Source organism: Agelaius phoeniceus, chromosome 6 (assembly GCF_051311805.1).
Source record: "Agelaius phoeniceus isolate bAgePho1 chromosome 6, bAgePho1.hap1, whole genome shotgun sequence".
NCBI lineage: Eukaryota > Metazoa > Chordata > Aves > Passeriformes > Icteridae > Agelaius > Agelaius phoeniceus.
In genome coordinates, this window is record NC_135270.1 from 3,314,504 (window position 1) to 3,340,637 (window position 26,134).

The 26,134-nt window shown below is 38.1% G+C and overlaps 1 protein-coding gene across 3 annotated transcripts in view; it reads left to right on the top strand.

Annotated features, from left to right (window-relative positions):
• The window catches only part of NELL1 (neural EGFL like 1), a 311,323-nt gene that overhangs the window by 86,025 nt on the left and 199,164 nt on the right, over nt 1-26,134 (top strand). For all 3 annotated transcript variants that reach the window (XM_054635483.2, XM_054635482.2, XM_054635484.2), the window contains exons 11-12: nt 877-976; nt 10,350-10,478. In XM_054635483.2, the coding sequence (XP_054491458.2) occupies nt 877-976; nt 10,350-10,478 (229 nt within the window). The remainder of the gene's footprint in view (nt 1-876; nt 977-10,349; nt 10,479-26,134) is intronic.

Below are 26,134 nucleotides of genomic sequence, written 5' to 3' on the forward strand. Positions count from 1 at the left end.
GAGGAGGCTATTTTGGGACAAGATGATAAGAAACAAGGAATTAAGTGCTGGAGAGCTGTTTGGGCTGCAGACATAGTGAGGCTGATCTGCTGGATGGGAGAAGATGGAGTAAAATTTGGTGGCAAAATCTCCCCATGACGGTTCTGTGTCTGTGATTACAGAAAGTTTCTACCAGCATCTAGACCTCCTATCACAGTCTTATTCTAAATCTAGAAATCAAAATCATAGCAATGTCTTTAGCTTGATTTTTCCACAGCAGTTTCTGTAGGGCTCTCCCAAGATGAGCTTTCTTCTCTGAAGGATCTCACTTTGGAAATAAGGTGATCAGTAATTCTAAAGAACAGACTCTTGGACGTGACAGAACAACACAACACTTGAAAATACTGGTCCTGCTGTGCAAATTGGAGCTGAATAACTTATCAGTGATGCATGTAGACTGGGAAATAAGAGGAATAAAGCTCACATTTGCAGAAAGCAGGAAGACTATCTTTAAGTTGGATTGAAATTCTTAAATTCCTTCCAATACTTGAAAAGAAGACAACTACATATTGGTAAAATGAGCCTTTTACCAAATATGAGACTACATATTGAGACTTTTACCAAATATGAGAGTACATATTTGGTAAAACTAGCATAGAATTTTGAGCTGAAGTGCCTTGGCTTTTAATCTATTTCTTATGTTGGGCAGAGAAACGTGCAGTAGATCACGCCAGATTTGATGTTATGGTGGAACAAATGAATTTAACTTGCTTCTTGCTAATTTGCCAGTGTTGTTACAGGAGATTACTAATGCTGTGGATGGAAAAGTATGTGATCCTTGCCATTGCATGTATTTTCACCAATGTAATTTTTTTTTTTAATGTTGTTTATTTTCAGAATGGAGTTTTAGTCAAAGTAACAGAGACCTGTCCACCACTGAACTGCTCAGAAAAAGATCATGTTCTTCCAGAGAACCAGTGCTGCAGTGTTTGTAGAGGTAAGCCAGCCTGGAAGGAATATGGGAATACATTGAAAAGAGCAATTCCTTTTTAATAAGATATTAAGTACCTCTATAAGCATGATCCTAAAACCACTCTGTGATACTCCTTTGGTTAGAAGACTTAGCAGATATAAAGCTGTAATTGAACTGAATTAGGCAGGAGGAGGGAGAAAAGGAAGAGCTGGAGGAGAAGGGAACCATTATCTCCTAAAACATCCTATTAAAAGGATGTTGTACTTGAAAAATAAATATATTTTGTTCCTTATGCCTATAACTGCAGGGTTTTGAAAGTGTTTTTTTAAGCTCTCTATTTTAAAATCTCAAAAATAGCATTAAGATTCTAGATGGATGGATATTAGGAGGTTGATTTAGAGCTGAGCACTCTCAGGACTAATTTATGAATTAAGCTGGACAATGCAAACCAAAAATTAAACAACTAATGCTAGAGCCCAGAACCTCATTTTTCCTCCTTCCAGAGGATATTGAGATGCAGGTTCCTCTTCCTTTCAGCCAGGTTGTAGGCTGGATCAGACTGAACAGGCAATAACTAAAATCTTAATTGAGGAAATCCCCTTAAATGAGGAACATGCAGGTAGCACAAGGTTAAGACTTGAGCAAGTTTTCTTTTTAAAATGTGTTCTCATCAGTGCATTGCTGCGTGAATAACCATTCCCTGTGTATTGTATCTGTTCCTCATCTCTCCCTTGGTGCTGAGTCTCAGCTGAGCTCAAGGGGAGCCTCTCAGGACTCACATGTCAGCCTTTAGTGATGCACCTGAGAAATTCAAGCAGGAGATGTGCCAAATGAGCATTAAACACTTGCAGGCTTAGATGGTTATTGAGGTCTCATGGAATATTTGTCTTGCCTGTGTATAAATACCTCCAGTGCCATTGCAGATGGCAGTGAGGAGGCTCTGAACCTCTCCCTCTGCCAGTAAATATTAATTAGTAAATATGCATGCTTAAATATTTACTGAGGCCTTGAACTTAAAAAACACATGCATGTGGTTGCAGGGACCAGCATGCTTGAGACTCCCTGTTGGGTCATGGTCTAAGAATATACACATTAATTTTATTTTAGCAGTTTCTAGAAACATCTGCAACTATTTAAGCAAGCAGTAAATGTTGCTTCTCTGTCCCTCAGAGGACTGGATGTCTTAATGATACTTCTTAACAGATGGCCCAGTTTGATGTAGTGCAGTGCTGAAAAAGAATGTATTCATTACTTAAAAGGATTAGAAATATGAAAGCTTCAAAGTTGATGGAAGATAAAGTTCCATAATTATTCACTTCCATATTATTGTTAGTGATAGGTCCTCTTTTTAGATATTCATTCCCAAACTGGCTTCATTATTTATAATATAAGATGAATATGTATATTTATGTGATGATCTCTAGAAGCAAGGGAAGAAATTGTGTTTTCCCTTCTCAGGAATTCTGGTACATGATGCATTCAATTTGACACATTAAACTTTCACTTCAGTTCTGCTTTAGCTGACTGCTTAAACAGCACCTCCTCTTTTTGTATTTCATCATGGCTTTTTAAAATTCTTTTGAAAATGATGCCTAAAGATATGATTAATTTTGTCAACTTTACAAAGGCATAAATTCAATTTAGCACTCATAAGTTGCTTTTGTATCATGAAGTAGAATATATGCTGCTTGACACTTTGCTTCAGTTGCATGCAACCCAAAGTGGTAGTATATAATTTTATCATGTGCTGTTGTTAAAAATGGATATTTATAAAGAAGTCCATATTTGGTGTGGGTTTTATCCAGCAAACAGGTGCTCTCTGGTATGGCAAGCAGGCCACAGTTTCTGATCCTGTCCTGTGCCAACATACCCTTTACTGGGAAAGGATAGATTGCTTCTCTTGTTTGCAAAACTGACTTCTTTCAGAGACTGTATTCAGCTTCTTTTATCCAAGCCAAAGTAGTAAGGAAGACATATTGTAATAATTGCTGTCCTGAATAAGCAAAATTATTTGTTGGAAGGCGACACGGATCATTTGCACATCACATGCAAATTCCACTTTGTATGAATGCTGGTGCAGGTAATTTGTTGCATTAGTCCTTAGCTGAGCCTTAAGTTATTCAACAGAATATTTAGCAAACATTTACTAGCAATGTTAAATAAGAATCTTATTTCTGTGTTAAGTTTATCAGTGCATGTTGGTGTGGGCTTTGTAGAATTTGTAGATGTGGAAACAGAAGCCTTCCACTGAATTTCATGTTCTGTAGAATTACAGAATATATTTGCTGAATTGCGCAAGGGTTGAAAGGGTTGCATCTTGTGCTTTTCTAGCTGCAGCAAAGGAATTTCCATGTAATGAAAGGATAAGTATGAGGGGATCAGCAGAAGGAAAGAAAACCACAGAAATACAAAATCTTCATGATGCTGTGGTATGAGACTGTACCCTCTGAAGTACTTCCCACAATAACAGATGAGTGCCATAGCTTCTGAAGGGTAAAACATAAATCTGAGGTGTTTATGGAGATGGAAATTGTGAGTCAGCAAAGAAGAGTTGAATACTGTTATGTACAGAGCTGGTGGCCTTCCTAGATAGTCATTATTGCTTGTAAATGGTAGGGAAAATAAAGACAGCAAATAATGCCTGCCCTTCTTCAGGCTTGCCCCATGGGTTTATAGTGCAGCAGAAGATAATAGCACATTGCTAAAAGGCAATTTCCAGATTTCAGGGAAGTGGTTGTGTGAGGTGTACAGCAAGGTGAGAGCAGTATGGAAGAACTCTGCTTTAAAATGACAGTTTATTTTTGTGATTTCATGTACTGAATGCATGAACCTCACCAAATCTGTATATGGGATCTATCCTTGGCTGTCATGTAGAGTATATCCAGTTTTTCCTTTCATCTCTGTGCTTTAATATAAATGTCTGCTTTAACTATGTGGCCACTTTATACTTTCCAGCAGGACAATGTGCTGTTATTAAACTGTCTTTTAGGCTTACAGAAAATTTAGTTAATTTTCAAGTTTCACAAAGCATTGTGTCTCAAAATACATTTTTCGCTACTTTTGAGAATCACTCATTTTTCTTACAGCATGCCTGCTACATTTTTTATAGCCCAGGGACAAAACTAATATAAAAAACAGTGTCATGAAAGTGTTTTATTGTTCCCTTTAGCTGTTTTTCTCCTTGCCAAAGACAGTGTATAATTTAGAAAGAGTGGATTTTTTTTTCTCTTTTGCATGAGTGATTCAAATAAAACTTCATGAGAGAATTTTATGTAGTTGTGCTCACAATTTTAAATACGTAAAAATAGCCTTAACAGCCTTAGCAACTTCAGATGTGCTCTTCTTAAAAGAAAGAGTGTGATGAAATAATGAAGTAGTGAGAGTGGGTTTGTTTCTAGAGAAAATAATTATTTGCTGTCCTGCAGTATGGTGGGACTGATGGATTTAGATTGCCTGTTGATACTCGTTAGGAGGAAAGGGAGAATCTTATTGATGAGGTGAAATATACATTTTACAGCAGGGAGCAGCATTTAATTCTAAGACTGGGGCTTCTGCCACCCTTCTTTGTGCTGCTTTGGGAAGGTTTTTAGTTTTTCAATTAGAGGGTGAGAAGGCTCTTCAGTTGTGCATGTTTCTCATCTCTTCCTGCCTGGCTGTAAAACTGAGATTTGACTCTTCAAAAATTGAATTTTTCCCATTTATTGCTGTGAGGTAGGAGTTATTTCAAGGTTTTAGATTTATTAAGATTTAATGGCAGTTGATAAATATGAATTAGTTTATTTCTAAACATAGTTGTAGCATTACTTAGGATTTAGAAGAGCTTTCTATCTGAAAAAGAAGAAATCTTTTTAAGCTTGTTAGGCTGTGTAGTTACCATTATTCTATTGCACACTGATAAGCACTGTGTAATAAGCTCTGCATTCATAGAACAGCTTGAAAGAATGTATGAAGTTGTTGTTTTATGTCAGACAACTGAGTTCTGTCCACAGTCTCTGAAGGTGTAAAAGCTGCTGTTCAAAGTGCTGCTTTGCACATGAGTCATTAAAAACTGATTCAGATCATGGAAAGACATAATTGGTAATGCAAATTTTAACACTCTTCCATGACTTCTCCCTCAGATTTACCTTACATAATTATATTGTTACTGTGGGGTTAAATCCTAACAGTGGACAAGATTTTGAGATTGGAACTACCTTGGATTTTTGAACATTTGCTGGTGCTTTAACAGAAGAATTATAAAAATTTTTGTTTTCACATTTAGAGATTTCTCAGTATAAAACAGTGAAATGGAGGATATCTTGAAAAGCAAGAGAGCATGTGTTTTAGAGTTTTTGATGTAAGAAATACAGAAAATTGTCCAGAAGTTAGAAGGAAACCCTCAGAAACAAGGAGAGGCACATCAGTGTTGACCATAAAAAAAGTAGGAAGAGAGACAGGTCTAAAATGTATTGATTGCAGCTGAAGTCTTGAATCAGTTCTTGCATTTTACAATCAATAATTAAGCCAAATTACCAGGTATGTAAAAAACTGGATGCCAGCACAAAACAGCTCAGTGTGCTGCTCTGCAAAAGCAGGTACTGGGAACCATGACTTGGAAGATGTTGCTTGGAAAAATGGGAGCAATGTTCAGGTGTCCCAGTCTCAGAGTCTCTGTGGTCAGGATGACCCCGAGATGTGTTAGAGAGTCTCTTTTCCCAGCCCAAGGGCCGATGAAGGAGTCAGGATTCTTCTGTTCTGGTTTTCAAGGTTGTTTATTTTCTATTATCTATAAAATTCTTTCTCTGACCTGCTGAGGTCCATTCAGCGGGTCAGTCCGTGGCACACCACCTGCCCTCAGGGCGGTGTTGGCTTTTTATACTAAAAACTATGTGTACTTTATTTACAATAATTTCCCAATACCCATCACCTATGTTAGACAGTCTGTCTCTACTCTAAACCAATCCAGAAGTGCCACCATCACAGCAGAAGATGGAGGCCAAGAAGGAGAAGGACAGGACACGCCCAGATTCCTCCATCTTGCCTCTTGAACCCCCATTCTAAATCTCCAAAATTCTACTTTTTCACCCTGTGACAAATTCACTATCATTCTACTCAAACTCCTGTGGCTTGTAACTCCTCACACAAAGTTGGTAATTGTTTCCATGGGCTAAAATCGAAGGTAGGGGTGTCTTTGACTCTGTGCCAAGGTCCCTGAGCCCCCTGCCAGGGTCTGGAGTCCTCCAGGACAGCCAGAGGAATGTCCTGGGTCCCAACAACCCAAAATGGAATAAGTTTTTAATTTGAGATATCTGACTTAAGGCCACTAAGGCCTACCCAGTTGTGCAGTTCCTGATGCTGCAGAAGAAACCATGATGTTTTTATGGCTGCTAGCATGTGTCTGGTTCTTTTCCTAACTGTCTTAGTACATTTATTAATGGTCATTCTATATTCAGAATGAAGGAGTAGAAAGAAACTTGTATTTCCTAAGAAAAAGATGGAGCAAATATTTCAGCAGCTTTGATGAAGGAAGAGAGCAATGTTATCAGAAATGTCTGGGGAACGAACAGAGGTCATCAGGCCTATAAAAATCTAAACACACTCTTCAATATTTCATTCCCCTGGTAGTATCTAATTGTGTTTTGGATGACTTTGAAGGGCTGTTGTGCACGTTTATGATTGTGTGTGTGTGCAGGGAAGATGTTTCTGGCATCTGTTCTGAATGCATTCATCTGTAATTTTAATTCATGCTTGCCTTGTCATCTGTGCTGGCCTGAAATTCGTTAAGATTATCAGAACTGTTTAAGATTTTCTGTGGTTTTGTTAAATCCTCTCCAATTGCCTCTTGCTGTGATGATTCTATTTTAAGCCATTCTTATATTTAGAGAGGAGCTGACTGTGTCAGATAAGCCTTTGCTGAATATTCTGAATGAATTGTTATTTTGCCTGGGCAGTGGAGATGCATGCCCTCTGCTATCTCCCACCCATGTGGGATTTAGGGATCCCACTGCAGGATCAGTGGGTGCTTTTGGCATCTCTGGAGGTATTTTTAAGGAATCCTATCAGCCATTTCACACCAAAGAATTAATAAAAATCAGATATTTGGCTCTAAAACTCCTGCTGGGGAGAATTTGGACCAATGTTTAAGAAATCCATGAACCACACATCCTTGATAATCATCTTTTGGCTCTTTTGTAGTGCTAGTTTTGCATTTTTGCTGGGGAAAAAAAAAAAGTATCTCTGGACAAACCTCTGATCCAAGCAATGGTGTACTATTTCTGACAGAGGCACAGTGAACCCTTGGACTTCTGTTCTCTCAAGTACATTTTTTTCCTGCTGGTTAACCTTAAATTACAGTTGTTTTGTAAAAGCTTGGTGACATAATATGTTGTAGCACCATGTGTGCTCTTAGCAGGAATGGCTTCCACTATCCACATACAGAGGTATTGAACAACTTTGCTGAAATGCTGTTGGAAAGTGAAGTGGAGTCACTTCTAGACAGCAGTTTTAACAGATAGGAATCAGTGTTTCACAGGTCTTTTGTGATAATAAATGCCAAGACAGTTTAGAGGTGTAGTGGATGTTCTATGATTGTGTATTCCTAAGGACAGGAGAAAAATGGAATGTCTTTTAGAGCCTTTATTTTCTTACAGAACTGGAGTTAATTTTAAAAGGTAATTTTAAAAATTAAATATTGAAATTATTATTGAAAGTATTGTTTAAATATAAAATAGACATTAAAATAATTATTTAGATTTTTTTAATGTAATGCTCTTTTAATAGCCTTCAGGCTTGAAAAGCTGATTCTGGATGGAGACTGTTCATATTTGAGTTGATAAAGGAAACAAAATCAATGCAGATTTTTCCAGAGATTTTTTTTTAAAAACAGGTGACAGCTCTAGTGGCAAAAAATGGATAGAGGTAGGGTAGTCATCATATCTACAGATAGGCTTCAGAGGTGGCAAATAAACAATGAAGGATTCACAGGGCTGTGATGTGAAAATTAATCACTGGCTTGTGCCTGGGAAAAAGTGCTGTTGGAGTGGTTGATCTGAGACCTGGGACTTGTGATTAGAGTTAACTCTGAGAAGCCTTGGCTAATTGTCTTAAATTTGCCATGGGCTGATCATAAGGTAAAATGTTGACTCACTGGGATAAAAAGAGCCTGGAAACAGAATTTTGTTGCAGAAAGTTGCATGATGCTACATACCAGCACACTTGTGACTAAAACATCCTGATAAAGATGAAATTTTTTTTTACAGGTTTGGATGAGAGGGAAATAGAACTAAATATAAACCAAATACCCTGAGACAGAGTAACAATCCATTCTGACCCAATAATAATCAAATCAAGCTCATACTGCATATGAGCTCGAAGGAGAATTATGATTCCAAAGAAGCAGAAAACAGACCAAGGTGCCATAGTCTTAGGGGAAACAAAGAAAATATTATAAAACTTACTGTCTCTTGGGTGTTATCTGGAATGCCAGCAGAATAGTAATCCTGTGTGGAGAGCATAAATCAGATGCTGAATGGGTGAGTTTGAGGAGATGGGTTCCACTGTTCAGTTCCAATTATAGTTATAAAGGCAAAAATGAGAAATCAAATACTGTGATTGCATAAATGGCTAAAGGCAGTGTATTGGCACCCTATTTTGCCAGTCTAAAATGTACCTGGGCTTCACAAGGTTGGATCTGGAATACTTGAGTTGTTTTTACCAGACTGTGAAATGAATGAAGACTAGAAGGGATAACTGAAGGTTTCATTAAGGGAATTGGTTCTTTTTCTCAAGCTGGATTGCAATGAAAGAATGAGCCAGCTGAGCACAAGGAAGATACCTTGGCTGTTAATAAAATGAATTTGAACTTTAAGTGTAGAATTGGACACTGCTAACAGGTGTTAATATTTAAAAAAAAAATTACTTCAGAACTCAGCATTAGATGATCAGACACAAATCTGGGGTGCACTAAGCTGGCACAACCTGAGTGTTAAATTAGGACACAACTGAAGTGTGTGTGTAAAAATACATTACAATATAATACAAAGCAAGGGATAGCCAACTAAAAATACATTAAAATATGATATCAAAGCAAGGGATAGCCAACTAAAAATACATTAAAATATGACATCAAAGCAAGGGATAGACAACTAAAAATACATTAAAATATGATATCAAAGCAAGGGATAGACAACTAAAAATACATTAAATATGATATCAAAGCAAGGGACATAAATAGAGACCTGAATCTGGCATTTAGATGTTAAAGTCTGCGTTGTGTTTTTCTTAGCTGTTTTTAGGGGGTGTTAGGAAGTTTGTGATCAATGAACAAGAACTTTTAGTTTGCTTCTTTATGACCAGGTGTAACTGGCAGAAACTGTTCTGGTATTCAGATCAGCACAAGCTGGAATACCAATAGATGATGGTATGTGTGGGTTTCTGCTTTTCCTCCTTCCAGGACAGAAAATGGATAGAAAATAGGATTTACCAAATGACTGCTTATAGATGTCAGAGAGATAGAAATGGACTCTTGGATATTAATAGAGAAAATCCATAAAACATTCATCAGTGGAGGGAGGAAAAACAATTCCTGTTGTCAAATTCTGTAAGTTATTTCTTAACTTCCAGTGGAGTGCCTTTAGAGATGAAGTTACAATTACTTTCAATTTAGACTTAAGCAGAGAAATATGTTGACATGTCTCTGAGAAATACTGAAAATCAGAAAGAAAGCCTTTCAGCCACTTGTACCTTTACAGAAGGAGGTGGGCAAGTTCATCCTATTTCTAGAAATAAGGAATAAGAGAAACTGTTCACAAAGAAATTACTGAGAACTTGTGTGAAGGAGAAAGGAGAGATTAATAAAACTTCCCCTCGATAGAACATGATGCATGGAATAATTGTTAACTGTAGAAACAATTGAGCTGGTTTTTGGTGACAGAATTACAAGGTAGTGTATGTGGTTGCTTTGACTACCGCTACAGTTTTGTGCAGTGTCTCATTTTGGTCTACTAAAAGCACACGTGGCTGTGCATAATAAGAGAATTTTGAGGTCTTTTTTTCTTATATTACACTTCATTGTCCTTTTGATGTAAGTTATTTTATTAGCATTGCACTTCCTGACAATCAGAGACTTAATGCTACGTGGGTTCAGTAGAACAGTAATGAATTGTCATTGCTTCCTGCTTTGGAGTTGTCTTTTTTCCCGAATAAAATTAGTCATACAAATATCTTCTCAAAGAAAATGTTTTTTCTCAGAATGAATTGATGGAGAAATCCAAAAAAAGTCTGTGTGCACCAACTATGTTTTTAGAGAGAATTTGGAATGTAAAATGCCTAAGTTTTTGAGTGATACAGTCAAAGTAAATACCTGAATATCTGAACTAAACGTGTTTTAAAAGCTTGTTGTGTGTTCCTTGTATTTTAGGCCATAACTTCTGTGCAGAGGGACACAGGTGTGGTGAAAACTCAGAGTGCAAAAACTGGAACACAAAGGCCACTTGTGAATGCAAGAACGGTTATCTCTCTGTCCAAGGAGACTCTGCATATTGTGAAGGTAAACAAAATATTGAAAGACCCATTCCCTGAACAACTTATTCAAAAAATGAGATAAATATGTAGATGAATATGGAATATGTAGTATGAAATAAACATTCATTACATATTCATTACATATGAATATGTAATATGAAATAAACGGTAGATGAATGCATTTCATTGCAAAGTTCAGTTTCATGGTGGTGAATATGACAGGGCCCCTTTTTGTGTTCATGAATTGAAGGTTCCAGGTGGTGCTGGGCCCCCCTGTCTGTAGGTGTATTGCATTGCTGCAGTTGGGTCTTTGTGCACCATGGTCACGCTGTCAGGACAAATTTTAAACCACTGTTTTTCAGACAATAGCACCTGCCTTCTAAAATGTTTCTTAGAGAACAGTGTCTCCATAAGATGCATTAACTTAGGAGGTGGGAATTGTGCAGGCATTTGTGAGAATGGTAAGTGTGAAGGAGTGCTGTGGCTCGGATCTAAAAATGATGACATGCAGTCCTTCCTGAAGCACTTCTGTGGGACAGGTACTTTGCTGAAATGGCTTTCCTATGGTACATAAGAGACCCATTTCTGAGAAGATTGTAGCTGAGGTACTTCTGTTCATGGGTTATGCCATCACAGGAATGAATGCAGTGGAGTATTACTCTCCTTCTTGTTTCCCAGTGTTTTCCAGAGCTTGTTATTCAGAGCTGTGATGTACTTGTTAAAAAATAAATGGATGATTCAATGTGTACCACATTCCTTCCTGCCTTTGCATTGTGGGTTGGTTTTTTTTAATACTCTTGCATGTCAGGCTGCAATATTTTATTTTTTGACCATCGTAGGAAGTTTTTGAGCTACTCTGTAAAAAATATTTCCCTTGATTGTTTTGGCAATAGTGCTGGTGATGGAAGGGGATGGCATTTTTGACAAGCTGTTAAAATATAGCATAAGAATTGAAATACTGAGGACTAAGGATGAAAGAATAAAAAAAGATGTGTGGGGATTGTGCTTAAATGAACCTGCATTCATAAAAGGGCCTTTTAGTGTATACAAGTCAACAGGATGGCTTGAAATAGCATTTTATAAATAAGTTCAGTAAAGTGCAGCTTTAAATCTTTTGGTATTTAGTAATTTCTCTGCAAACATTAATTTGAATGGTCTGTTATATTCACTTTCAGTGACTGGAAAAACAGTTCCCACATGTGCTCTTAAAGGTAGGCAGCAGATATATTGTGTATAGAGAGAAACTTTTTTGGTACAAAAAACTGAACAACTGCTTTTTACATACTGCAAGGGCTTCTTGCACATCAGAGGACAGGCTGTTTATCAGCTGTGATACATAACCCAGTGTTAGCTGGGGTCTTCTTTCCTGTTTTAAATAATTACAGTGCTTAGTATTTCTATTTACCCTTTTTTTTTTTTCTGTGGAAAAAATTCAAACATCTTGACCCGAGTGATTTTGGAGATAGTGGCAGTACATTAGTGGTAGTGATCATGGAAAAAAGAGCTTTTAAAAAGAAATAAGCAGGAATTGCAACATAGCTGGGTCTATGTTGCATAAACTTTTGGAAGGGCAAATGAAATCCCTGACTTTAACCCACTGTGTGGGTGAAACATGAGGCAACAGAAGAAACAGCTGCTTTTGCTGCTGGAGACCGCGGGACAGAGGAGAGGGTTGCTCTCTGCATTTTATGAAATTATGTATTTGCTACAAGGAGTGTAGTTCTCTGCAGGTAACACAGGAGAGAGGCCCTTGAGCAAGGGAGCTGCAGCCTGACAAATTGATTAGCCAAGAGGTGACTCCTTTCAGCCCTGTGAAGAGCTTCCTTCCACTCCTCCTTCCTCTGCTTGCTGCAGAATTTCTTTTTATGCCTCTCTAACCTCATTCCTCTCATCTATGTGTTTAATTTCCTAAATAGAATCATTTCATAGCTGGCTGTACAATAGTCTGAAATGCATGGTGAAGCTGTGATTTAAACAAATGAGAGCAAAGGCACATGTCTGAAGGTACAGTTCAGCAGGAGGTTGAAATAGTATGGATTTTCTTTTACTGTTTTGAATTTCTGTGTGTAAGGATTAAATGCTCAAAACACCTGAGCAACAAATACTGAACATCCAAAACACCTGTGGAAGCAAGGAAGAGCTCATGCTCAGCTGTAGCTCTGAATTTCTCTTTGTTTTTGCTAATACTTTAAACTCTGGACGTGTAAGATTACTCTTTCCTTTGAGGTGGAAGGTTGAATTATTTCACACTTGTGATATGTGCTAGTAAGTGGCACCTCAGTTTAGAGTGCTCCAAATCATTAACTCCATTAACTTGGAGCTTTCCAGATTTCTGATCTCTTCCAGTGTACTTGAAGTAGTTGTGCATGTCAGTTGTGATGTCTAGTATTATTTTACCTTACATATGATTTTAATGTTATTTCTGCTTGCTCTCACTCACAGTTTTATCCTGCTGGAGTTTGCCATGATTTCCATTTTGTAAGATCTCTGAAGTATAGTGTTTGAGTCTGCTCTGCTTTTTGATGAGCATTTGTCTCTTTTTAAACTTTGCATAGTCACATTAGCAGTACAGCGGAAAAAAGAATTTAAAAGATTCTAACTTTTATCGAAGAATTGACATTAACAAATCTGTAAAATAAATAATTTAAACCTGAGAGGCTTTCACTATTCATTCTCAGCAAGTATTTTTCAAGTACTTAGAAGCTTCTTCTGTCAAGATGTACATATAAGATAACCACTCACTATATGCATTCCATTTTTGAAATAACAGATGTATTGAGGGAAAGCTCTTTCTGAAAGCAAACAAGTAAAATGAAGTAGATAAGTGGAGATTCTCTGTGTTATATAAAAGTAATATATTTTACTTAAAACCAGAAAAGTTGCGCTTTTTCTGATTTTCTGACATTTGGCTGCTTGTTGTGCATATAAGACATAATTACAGCATTGGTCTTTTTGAGAAGAGATGTGTAGAAACATTTCTATTGATCATGTGGTCTAAGGTTTACCTATTGTCACGGTTTGAGGCTGGTGCAATGCCAGTGCCCCCATGAAAATACATTCTCCCTGGTGTCTGCTGTGAGATGGGACCAGGAATAGAGCAAAGCAGGCTCCAGCTTAGGAATAAAGGAAAAAAACTTTATAAACTTACCATATATAAAAGAAACACGCAGAACTCAGGATGAAAACCTTCCAAACATTCCTCCTCCCCAACCAGGTTCCCAACACATCCATCCCTCACATCCCCAGCTCTCAGTCCATCACCACCCTTTAGACAATCAATTCTCAGTTCATCAAGGAGAGAGGAGTCCCTCTTGTGCCATAGGCTTCCCCTGGAAACACAGTTGAGACCTCGTGTGTTTCCTGTCACACGTGGCACTGCCCAGAGATCATTTGCCATCCTGACATCTTCCTTCCATGTCCAGTGCTCTCACCACGGCACATGGACCAGAGCTGCTTCTAGGGCTGTGCTTTTAAAGGTGCTTTGCCCAGTTCCAAAAAAGCACAGTCACTTTTGGGACACCTGTCCCTCCCAAATTTCACCCCCTGGGGCCGAGGGGTCTCAAGAACAGAGATCATCTTCTTCACTGAAGATCGAGGGCACCACCACCCTCCTCACCCATTGTCTCTGTTCATGCACTCCTTCACATAACATGTGTGTTAGTGCCATGTGGGCAGTAGCTTCTGGCAGACCCAGCACCAAAATGGGGACTCTGAGTCTGTGTGGTGCTGATTGTTCCAGATGTGTTGTGTGCAGCAGACCTGCAAATATTTATACTTCTATGTACTTCTTCAGAGCTGAAAAAAAACTGCAACCAATGCCTACTTTGCAAATAATAGCACAGCACTATGAACCAAGAGGCAGGAAAGGGTCAGCATGTGGGGAGTCTGGAGTTCAGAGATGATAAAGGAAAATCAAGGCTCATCAGCTGGGAGCCAGGGTTGTTGCTAGCTAGCATGCTGATGCTCACTTTTTACATAACAGGCAAAGGGCCATCTCTTCTGAAAAGAATTTCTGTTATATATATTTCACAGTGAAGGGGAAAAGAATAGTATTTCTCTGCCATATTTCAGCTCCCCATTCTTTATTACTTTCTTCACTTGAAGCATTTACAGCCCTTTCCACCTGCAAAGTTATGTTGGTACAAAACGGATTTTTACCTTGGTGCTGTTGAGATCTGATCCATTGTGAGTACTGCTAAAATCTGATCTGTCTGGGATATACAGGACAAATGCATGCTTCTTCTCACTGACAGGAGTGCATGGAACAAGAAAATCAGTGTTTACCTGAGCCATCCTTTACACCTCCAAGAAGCATCTCATGGAAGGGGTGCATTGGCATAGCACAAGGTGTTTTGTCATGTTACACAGCATGTGCTCAGCCAGTGTCACCAGAGAATGGTCTGTGGTGACAGGTGTCATACAAGAAAAGATCCATTCACTAAGGTGGACCTGCAAGACGAATATTCTCATTTTATGACTATTGTATTCTTTCCCTCTGTAGCTAAGTATGCTCTCTAGGATGATTCTTGTGTGACCTGACCCTCACCTTAGCACTGTTACATCAGCTTAAAGAGTGATGAATTAAATTCCTTAGCATTTGTGAAAATTTATGCAATTTTTGACCTTGATGGAATGCTCTAGAAGCACACATGACTTTCAGGAGGAACATGACTCAGTTGCTCTTTCCCTTCTGTGCTCCTAAAGTGTTATTTAATCTGTTGTTAACAAATTATTGCTCATTTCTAAAAGATGTCACATAAGCTCTGAAATGCTAGCCAAATTCAGAAAATCTGCCTAAGGAAGAGTTATGATAATTTTACTGGGCTTGGCAGATTTTGGGAAGATGAAATAAAGATGAATGAAAGCTTAGGGAGAAAACTGAGTGCTCATTTTCCACTGTGCATGGATCCAAGCATGCAGCATGGGGGCCTGGCAGAATGACTGCCTGGTGTGCTTGAAATCTCAGGACTTGGTTGCTAGCTATTGTAAAATAAAATCATGTTTAATTTCCTTGTAATTTGAAAGTACATTGCAGACACATACAGTGGTCTTTATTGCTTTCAGTTTCTTTTCCTTTGAACTTGATACCACATGTAGTCAGTAAATCCTTTACAGAAAGATAGATACCTAAATATATTGAAAATATCTGTTCTGAAGGTACATTAGTGTAGGTTTTGTCAAAAAATATTTCTTTTCTGAAAGTCACTTAGAAAAAAAATTACAACACACAGAAGATGATGGGTTTTTTTCCCATTGTTGCAGAAATCAGGAAAAATTAACCTTTTTAGATTAATGGTTTAGTTCCAAATGCAAAGACACAACTATCAGCATGCTTTAGTGAGAAAAAAAAAGTTTACTTCAGTGGCAAAACATAGTGGAACAAAAAAACCCTTTCATCATAAAGTGGGGCTTCTGTTACAGTTTTAAAGATGAGAGAGCTTCATAAAGCTTACCTCTAATATTGAATGCTTTGACCCATCACATTGTGTGCATAAATAACTGTTCAGTGTGCAGAACTTTTCTCAAGCCATTTGAACTGAAAAAGAATAAACCCAGTCCTGCATATGGCCCTCAGAGTAGAAGTCTGCTGGCAATCCACTGAGTTTTCACAGCTGCTGTTTTTCTTGCTCTATAAAATAAGGTGAATTTTGTTGAGTTTTCCCCTCCTCCTCTGTAGTGATTTCACTGCAGCTGTTCTAATTTCACTGCACTGTGGCTTGGGAGGTGACATTAACATTATGTGGTACCATATAAACCTTCTGTGTGGCAGTGATGTACAACTGTGCTGTTGGATGGGGTCCATTGACTTGACTTCTGGATCAGCTTTTAATGAGAATCCTTCTGCTTGCTGTACTCCCAGAAAACCTGCATCACAAGAATGTCTGTGTCCTGCAGATGTGTGAGGATACAGATACATCTACAGTGGTCATGCATAGGTGTGAGGATACAGATACATCTACAGAACTGGGCAGGTTTCAGGTGATTTCATGAAGTTAAGGAGTTGGGACAAATATTGATGGCAAATACACTGATTTTTTTTTTTTTCCTCTATGAAAGAGAGAATCCATAGAAAAGGGGAGGGTGGGAGAAGAATCTGAAAATGTTACAGTCAAAGCATCATCTCTGTCTCCAGGACAAAGAGGGCAGTGGTTCAGTTGGAACAAAGTTCTCATGGGGATTTACAAAGCAAAACCCAAACCCCCCCTGAAATGCCAAAACCACAAACAACCCCCCCACACCTTTATAAACATGGAACTCGATGCCAGGTTACTTTTTAAAAAGTTTTCTTTGAAAGACACTTGTTAACCTACTTTTTAAGATTTCAGTTACCTACCAGTGTCAAATTTAAACTTTTACTATGTAGGTAATCCTGTTTATCAGTGAAAGTCATTTCTCCTGGTGATATAATACAAATAATGTTTGTCCTGCCTACTGTTTCCAGAGAGAGAGACTTTTTATTTAAAATTATACCCTTAAGCATCACATGAACTCCAAATCATCTTTTATAACATAATCCAAAGGCAGGCACTTGTCAGTTGCTGTCCTGCCTTTGTGGGTATCTGGACTTTAATAAGTGAGACTGCAAATTCCTTGTGCTATGAGCTGCTAGTGGAGGAGACTGAATTAAACCCAAAATAGACCCTTTCCCTCTCAAGTTCATTGGATGGTGGTAAATTCAAGGCAGAGATTATCTTCTTGCCAGTGAACAGAAAGAGTTCAAGCAAAATACTAAAATTTTTATCCTAAGAAGATTCAAGAGTTTTTTGGAAGTGATGTTTGTGCCTTATATGGCTCTGGATAGATTATTTCTGTTATCAAAGCTGCTTTTATATTTACAAGTTAATTAGTTTAAAATCATATTCCAGCTCCAGAAAGCTGGAAAGTGGAATTACTTGCCATCCCCTGGAGTAACTTAGTTCTTTTGGTGCAATGTCGTGCTGAGATTTATATGAAAATAAATTCTAATTTCTAATAAGGTAACCATATGTTTTGGTGTTGTTGTAATAAAGTGTCATAAATAATTATGGCTCCCAAGGAATTCAGGCTTGCAACTGTCAGTTCTTGTGTTAGTAACTCACATTTGAACAAATTATAATCATTGCTGTTAAAGGAAAAAAAAATCCTCACTCCTGCAGGATGGCAATGAAAATCTTGCTCTGAAGATGTTGAAATTTTTGTTCACATGAAGAGATAGGAGATCTTGTGTCCCCAAATCAATAAATGTTAGGGTTGCATTCTCCTGAATTGTAACAGGATATAATTTGATAGATGGGTTAATGAAAACCCATTGCCATGCTGGTGGCTACTAATCATGGTAGAATCTGACTTAAGAGCTGGTTTGGAGGCTGCCTGAATGTTGGCATGGGTGGGTCAGAAGAGGGAAACAAAAGCTCTTGTCCTACAACAGGATCTCTTACAGACTGAAAAGAGCACCCTCCACCCTCCTCAATTTTGAGAACATAAGGAAAAAAACCTGATTTGCTGGAGAAACCCACATGAAGGATGTGGAGCACTGATCTAAGGCTAGGGAATGTAGAGACCAGAGGTAACACATGCAGTGAAGTGAGTGTAGAAAATCACTTTGTTCAGGTTTGTGTATAGATTTAGGGATCTTGGGGAAAAAAATAGCATTAAATTCCTCAGAAACTGGTCTCATTGCCATGGAGTTTCAAGTTTTTTAAATAAAGCTTTAAAGCCATTTTTTGTATTTGAAAGTACTGAAGGAAATTAGGATTTTATCTTTCACTAGAAAAAAACCTCAACAAGCAAAACACCAAAAAACAAATGGAAGATATAATTTGGCATAATATAAAAATATTTTTAAAAATTATTTTTAGTAGCACGTATGTTTTGCCCATGGTGATAGCATAGCTGGAGGCTGCTCCAGAAAATATTACTATTGTTTTTTCCCGTGTGTGAATATATTTTATTTCCAGTAGAAGGTAAATAAAATTTGTTCTAAAAGTACAAGAGTCTCTAAACCCATGGCAAATGTCAGTTTATACTGACACATTTTCCCCTGCAGGATTTAGTAAGGGACTTACTGATTCAGTTCTGGGTACCCAAAGTTAATGTGCATGTGAAAAACAAAGCACAGAAGTTAAGAAATGATTGCAAAAGGCATTATTACTAACCTCAGGCTTTGCTATTTGGTTTGCTCTCTACTCTTTTTTTTTGCTATTTCAGCATGCATATTTGTCATCCTTGACCAGCATTTCTCCTTACAGCTTGTGTTCAGATAATTTGGAATTGAGTTGTGTGCTGATTGTACAGGCTATGTCTGTACCAGTGCAGTCTATTCTGAATTTATTAAAAGGCATTGAGCTTTTGACATTATCCAAATGTAGCAGGGATACACTGGCATATAACAATTTTAATATATTTAGACAATTTTAGACAACAGATGTAATATCTGTAGACATTTTGCTTCTACGTATTTGTATCAAGGTTTATTTTCAAATAAAAATTCATTTACTTGGGGGTTTTTTTCAATCCAGTTCGTTTATGGAAACACATTTATTGACTTATTTAAGCAAAACAACAACATATTATTTATTGTGTTGCATGAGGACATGTATTTTAATTGAAACTGAAATTGAGGCTGATTTTTTCCCCTTGCATGGTTCCAGTAAGAAGAGGAAGCTGAGTCCAGTTGTCTGTAAGATCTGTGTGTTTAGTGCTGTGTATCTGGCCAGGTTTGTCTGGTTTGCTTTACCACCTAAAATCTGGGATAATAGTGGTAGCAGCATCCTCTGTTGTTTTGCCAGGGTATTGTGCAGTTTACTGGGTGCAGGATTGTACAAGGAATAGCAAAGTGATACCACAAAATCAGCCAAAGTAGGTGTAGAAAAGTAATCAAACTGCTTACACAGCAAGAAATAAGTTGTTGGGTTTTTTCCCAGTTTTATTTTCTAAGTGTTATTGACAGCTGAGGGCAGACATTCTATAAAATATTCATGTACATATTTAATTTTTAGAAAGAGAATTCCTCTTAGTCTGTAAGATTTTTGACAGACAAATCAATTTCATTTTAGTAGGTAGCTGCCTCTAAAAAAAAAAAATCTCAAAAATGTATTTTTCTGATGCAGCTACCCCTATTTGATGATCTGCTTCTGTGTACCTGTATCTTTTTGGAGGCTGATAAAAAGAGTTATAAAAAAAGTTATTGAGACTTTGATTTAAATAATTGAAATCAGTACAGATGTATGTACAGCATCTACAAAGGTAATCCTTATATTGATGTTAGTTTCCTGTTGATTTGCTGACTCTTATAATAATTTTAGTATTCAGTGGTTTCTTTCCAAAAATGATAACTTCTCATTTTTCCAGTTGGTGTATCTGTTCTTCATGTCTAAAAGGTAAATTTCAAAATTCTCTTTGGGTATTCAGTAGAAAAATTTTCACTATCTGTCCTTATCACTTTCTTTAAAATTTAAATTTCTAAATTAGAATCTTAGTTTTCCTTCCTGCTATGGATATTTTCTTTCTAACTTCATTATATTAACCTAATTTTTTTTATTGCTTTTGTTGAAGATGTTTGCAGTGTTTGTATTTGGTGTTGTTTCTATCTTGTCCTGAGCTCACTTGCTGAAGCTGTGCATGCCTTATATGAATGAGGCATGTCCCTGTAGGGATCACTGTGTTTAACAGTAGAATATTATTTTCTCTCCACTTACAGGCTTAAGGAAGTGCTTGAAAATAATTGGGATAAAATTGACAATGCAAAAATGCAAACTCCTTTTTGTCTCTCATCTTCCTTAGGATTGTTTACTTCTCTCTTTTGTTTTATTATTTTGTTTCCCTAATTTTTACGACTTATATTATCCCTTCAAGCTTTCACCAGAGGCTGTGTCTGTACATCTTGGTAGCTATTAGTAACTGAGATAATTATAGGAATACACAGCAACATCTTATTTGACTGTGAGTTAGTGTTAGCTCAGAGATTGCTGTGTTCTGCAAAACCAGAGAACATCCAGCTTGCCAAGAGTTTGCACTGAGCAATGCCTGTGTGCCTTGGGGTGGCTCTGGGTGGGCACAGGGGGTGGATTCCTGGGGCAGTGTCACTGACATATTTTCTGAAAAATCCTTTTGCTAGGATTTTTTCTCCTGTAGCTTCAGCTTCTCCATGTTTTGCTGCTTTGGAATGTGATTTGGAGAATTGTTTACCCAGCATGTGAATTGTTTTTACTTGATGACCAATGACAGCCAGCTGTGTCGAGGCTGTGAGCAGTCACAAGATTTTATTACCATTCTTTTCTATTCCTTTCTGATGAAATCCTTTCTTCTATTCTTTTAGTATAGTTTTAATATATCATTTTCTTTTAATATAATATATATATATCATAAAATAATAAATCAGCCTTCTGAAACATGGAGTCAAGATTCTCATCTCTTCCCTCATCCTGGGGACCCTCAAACACCACCACAGGGCAGCTTGGTCACTCTGCTTGCCCAGTGCTGGTGCCAGGATGTGGTGGTGTTCACAGGGGTCCCAGGATGAGGGATCTTGACTCTTGACTTATATTAAACCTATACTAAAAGAATAGAAGAAAGGATTTCATCAGAAGGCTGGCAAGGAAAAGAATGGAATGATAATAAAATCTTGTGACTGACCAGACAGTCCGAGACAGCCGGACTAAGATTGACCATTAATTAGAAACAAGCACATGAGACCAATCAAAGATGCACCTGTTGCATTCCACAGCAGCAGATAATTATTGTTTTTCTTTTCCTCTGAGGCCCATCAGCTTCTCAGGAGAAAAATCCTAAGGAAAGGATTTTTCATAAAAGATGTCTGTGACAGCAGGACTCCGTGCCTGCTGGTGCTTCCCAGGGAGCAGGAGATGCACTGAGACCTACCAGCCATCGTGGTGGCTGTTCAAGGAGCAGCTGTGGCCATTCCCACTTTTTCTGTTCCCTCAGGAGAAGATCACTGAGGTTGTGTTTCCTGGCTTTTGAGTCCCCCATCCATGAGGCAGTAAACCAGTTTTGTGCAGAGTTGATTCAGTGCTCCTTCCCCAGTGGCAGGTCTGAGCTGTTAGCTGGCACACACGAGGGTGCCATGGCAATGAGATTGTTGCTGATGCATTCCTGCCTCCAGGAGTAGGAATGGTCCTGATTAGTTTTTCTGCACAAAGCTCTTCCTAGAATATGGGCATTGTTTTGCACTGTGAGTTTTTTAGGCAAGAGGAATTTTGCAGTACTTACATGGACTTTTATTGTCACTTAACTGACAAAATGGTGAACCAGGCAAGCCTGTGGGAAGATGGAGATCATTGTTAAAAACTGGGATCTGTGTAACCCATTGGTTCAGTCTCTTAAGACACCAGTTCATGGAGAGTGTCAAAAAGAAGTAATGCCTCACCTTATCTGTAAGGAACAGGTTTGATTTCCAGGAGTTATGACCATCACTCATGCATGTGAGTTATTTTTTAGTTAAGCACTTTGTTTCACTGGAATTATATAATGTCTGTTTAAGAACCACTGTTTTGATCATGAAACATTTCCTCCATTTACTTGGGCACAAGTGACATTAACCTTTGAAGGTCAGGCCTTCTGCTCTCTTCTGGAGGTTTTTTTAACCCATTACCCCTTTGGTGACTTTATTTGCTTTCTAACTTTCAGTCTAGTTAGCTTAATCAGTGCTGTTGAAAAGGTCAGTGGCCATCTGAAGTGCATCTAGTCTGTGGAATAATGTAAGGCACCATTTTCAGTTGTTTTTTTTCTATGAAAATCAATTCAGAGCCCGACACTGCCACTGTGTCTGGTTATCATCTGATGATTTTTCTGTACAAACAATACCAAATTTGGCTCAAACGTGACCTGCCTCATGGCTGGTGGGCAGCTGAGGCTTGACAAAACTGGAGCTGCAGTGCACCAACCTCCTTTTTAGCAATTAGAACCTTGCTAATTTTACATAAAAGGCTACAGAACACTCAATATTGTGAAGATGTAGAGCTTTTACCAAACACTGTTTTTGGTTGTCAGGAGTACCCAGGTTTGTGTTTTGGGTACATGAGGAAATTGTCAGCTCAGTTTGAGAGCTAACAGATTGTGCCAGTCGTTTCTTGGTTAGTATTGGCATTATTGGATATTCAATAATGTGCAGCAGATGATGAATTTGGAGATGAGCTGAACCATTCTCTCTCATTAAATGTTTGGAGAAAAATGAATTTTAGTTTCAGATGAATAGGAATTTTTTTCCCTTATTTAACAGAATATAAATAACTGGAGCTCAGTACAGCTTGGAACATCTATTTTGCAATTCACATAAATCTTGAAATGAATTAATGAGGAACATGGAAAAGAGGACTGCATCTTGGACAGAGGAATCTAATCAATGTGTATTCCCCTGAGCTATATCTGTTTTGTGCTGGGTTCCCATTGATTTTGTAAACAGTTTAGTGTTAGCCATAATCCCCTTTGAATATAAATCATTCCCTGGTAGTTTCTCCTGTGTTTTAATTAAATCTCAGCTGACTGGCTTGAGAACTCTTCCTTCAATATTAATACTAAACCAGGTAAATTCTCCCTTATTTTCTTCACAGCCTTACTCTGACCCCTGTGGAATCTGTAGGTATATAGAATTCTCAAGAACTGGTGAAGCTCAGAAAACCTGAGACAGCCAGAAAGTGCCAAAATTAGAAACTACGAGAAAATCAGAAATCTTGAGGGAAAACCAACTGACTTTGTAGTAAATGATTTTCTTTATTTGAAATTGTATGAGTTCCTGTTACAGGTGATAATAACTCCTGACCCTTCAAAAGAAAAAGGAGACTGAAATCATCCTTCTGAGACTGGAGGGTTGGGACAGGGGCCTTATACCCTCAATCTGGTTTAAGGATACAGGGAACATGAGCTGTCTGTTCTCTTTTCAAATGAATTAGCTGGAAAAAGAATTTTGGGAAGAAAAATTTTGGTTGATTGGTACAATTTCTTGGTTCCAGTCTTGGAAAAAAATGTTACCTAAAGAAATGATATTGAAATGATTCCATTGTGACATAAGAATAAGTATCCTACAACTAGCATGAAAGCTGGCACTGTTATTTCCTGAAAAATAACATATATTGCAGTAGGAGCTATTTTGTCCTGTAGAGTGACAGACTGCATCATCAGGTAAACTGATTACAGTCTGAGGTTGGAATGTTGTAAGTGCAGCAGCATCAGATGCTGTTCTTTGCTATTCCTGCTCAGAAGGAATATTTGATATTCCTGCTCGAGGGCGGGGAGGAATTTTGTCAGCTTAAACACTCTATTTTCACTAACCTGTGAAAGGATTACATCTTTTACCACCCTCCATTTACAGCCACCAACTGTAAAGGGAGGGAGGCTCATCATCCATCCAGCAGACAAAACTCCAGGTATTCTCCCCACTCTCTTGTGCAGAGAGCACTTATTGCTGCTCCTTTCCCAGAGCCTGTTCCATAGGTTGTGGCCTGACAGTCGTGTGCAATTCCACATGACACCCCAACATCAGTAGCAATAATAATACAAGTAGTAAAATAAGTTTGGATCTATAACTCTATTGCAATAGGTGGATCTCTTCATTACTGAGAATTACGGTATTATATTCATTACTATATTATATTTTTGGACAGGATGTTTCAGTGGTCATAACTCTTGGAAATCAAACCTGTTCCTTACAGAATAAGATGAGGCATTACTTCTTTTTGACACTTTCCATCTTTAAATTGCAACTTTATAATCCTACCTATTTTGATAATTGGCTTGTTCATATTTGGGTAGCAAAATTCTTTCCGAAGTGGAAAATATTGAGGTTTTAGAGTCCTTTAAATAGCTGACCAACCTTACCCCCCCAACTTTCTATATCCACATATGCATAGAGGGAAGGCAAGAGTTTGTCAGCTGGAGGTGACTGACTCTGTATTGGTTGTCTAAGACAGCAGCTGGACTCGGTGGTTTTAAAGGTCTTTCCCTGTTTAAATGAGTCTATGATTAATATTTAACCATCAGATTGGCTTGAATGACATGTGAATAGTGAGATGGAAGGATGAGGGTAAGTGATAGGGTGTGATCAGTTGTTGTTCTTCACAGTTTGTGTTGTGCATTTCCATTGGATGACTGCAAGTATCTCTCACCAAGTTTGCTGTGTTTCCCTCATCCTTGGGTTTCTGTGGTTGAAATGGCTCCCAAGGTGCTGGAAAGTCTCTTTTTTCCCAGCCCTGTGACTGAAGAAGAAGTCGGGATGTGTTGGTTTTGTTTTTCAAGGTTGTTTATTTTCTCTTATCTGTTCCATTCTTTCTCTGACCTGCTGAGATCTCTCCAGCAGGTCAGGTTGTGGCACACTGCCCACCCTTGGGGTGGTGTTGGCTTTTTATGCTAAGAATTACCTGTGCTTTATTTACAATAATTTTCCAATACCCATCACCTATGTCAGACAGTCTGTCTCTACTCTAAATCAATCCAGAAGTGTCACCATCACAGCAGAAGATGGAAGACAAGAAGAAGGAGAAGAAGGAGGACAGGACACGCCCAGATTCCTCCATCTTGCCTCTTGAACCCCCATTCTAAAACCCCAAAATTCTACTTTTTCACCCTGTGACAAATTCACTATCATTCTATTCAAACTCCTGTGGCTTGTAACTCCTCACACAAAGTTGGTAATTGTTTCCATGGGCTATAATCAAAGGCACAGGTGTTTGTGACTCCATGCCAAGGTCTCTGAGCCCCCTGCCAGGGTCTTGAGTCCTCCAGGGCAGCCAGAGCAATGTCCTGGGCTCTGACACCTCATCACATTTTTACCCTGTAAAAGAATGAGTGATGTCTATTCATTACCTGGAAGCCAGTTTGTTATGATTAGGAGCAATTTTGGAGGATGTTAATAACAGGAAGGTACCACAAAAGTGTTCTAAGCTTTGATTATTTGAGTTACTTGTTTATGGAAAGAAGCATCGTCCATAGCTGTGTGTGTGCTCATACATATTTATACACGAGTGTATTTTAGATGTTAGCTACATCTGTACCTTTAGGCTGTTGTTTAGTCTGTTGTAATCATGTTGCAATAATTAAAATATCAGAGGAACAAACAAACAAAACCTCATTTTAGTGCAGTGGGGCTTATGATGCCTGACAGATAGAAGTAATTAATTTTTCGCATGAAAAGCATACAATAGTTTTATCAAAACTGTGCTAGCTGAACTGTGCATTGAGGAGGCAGTAAGTGCACTTGAACTGTGTGGCATGTACTGACATGCCACAGATTTGGATTTTTTTTGTTTGCTCCCTTCTGGTGTCTTGTTGTACTAAGAGGCTGCATTATTTGAACAAAGCCTGGTAACTCATGCACGGCTTACTAAATTCTCATTTACTGTAAATACTATCTTTCCTTTCAAAAGGTGCCAATCCTGTTTTTATCCTAAATGTCTCATCAAATTTGATGCAAATCCCAGGCTCTCACTGTGGGGTTGATTCTTGTTACTTGTTTGGAGAGTTTAGCTGTGTAGACTCTCCATCACTTTTTGCCTTTTCAATAGGCTCCTTGATTTTTGCTGAGATTTCTGAGCACTTTGCTGCATCCTGTGATCAGTGTATGTTTTTTCTGAAGCTTAGAACAGCAGTTTCAGTTCCTGGCACTAGAACTAGAAGTGAATAGTTCAATATTCAGATTTCAACTATGCTTGCCTTGCTGCCTTTGGGTTGGTGTGGTGTGAGAGATGAAAA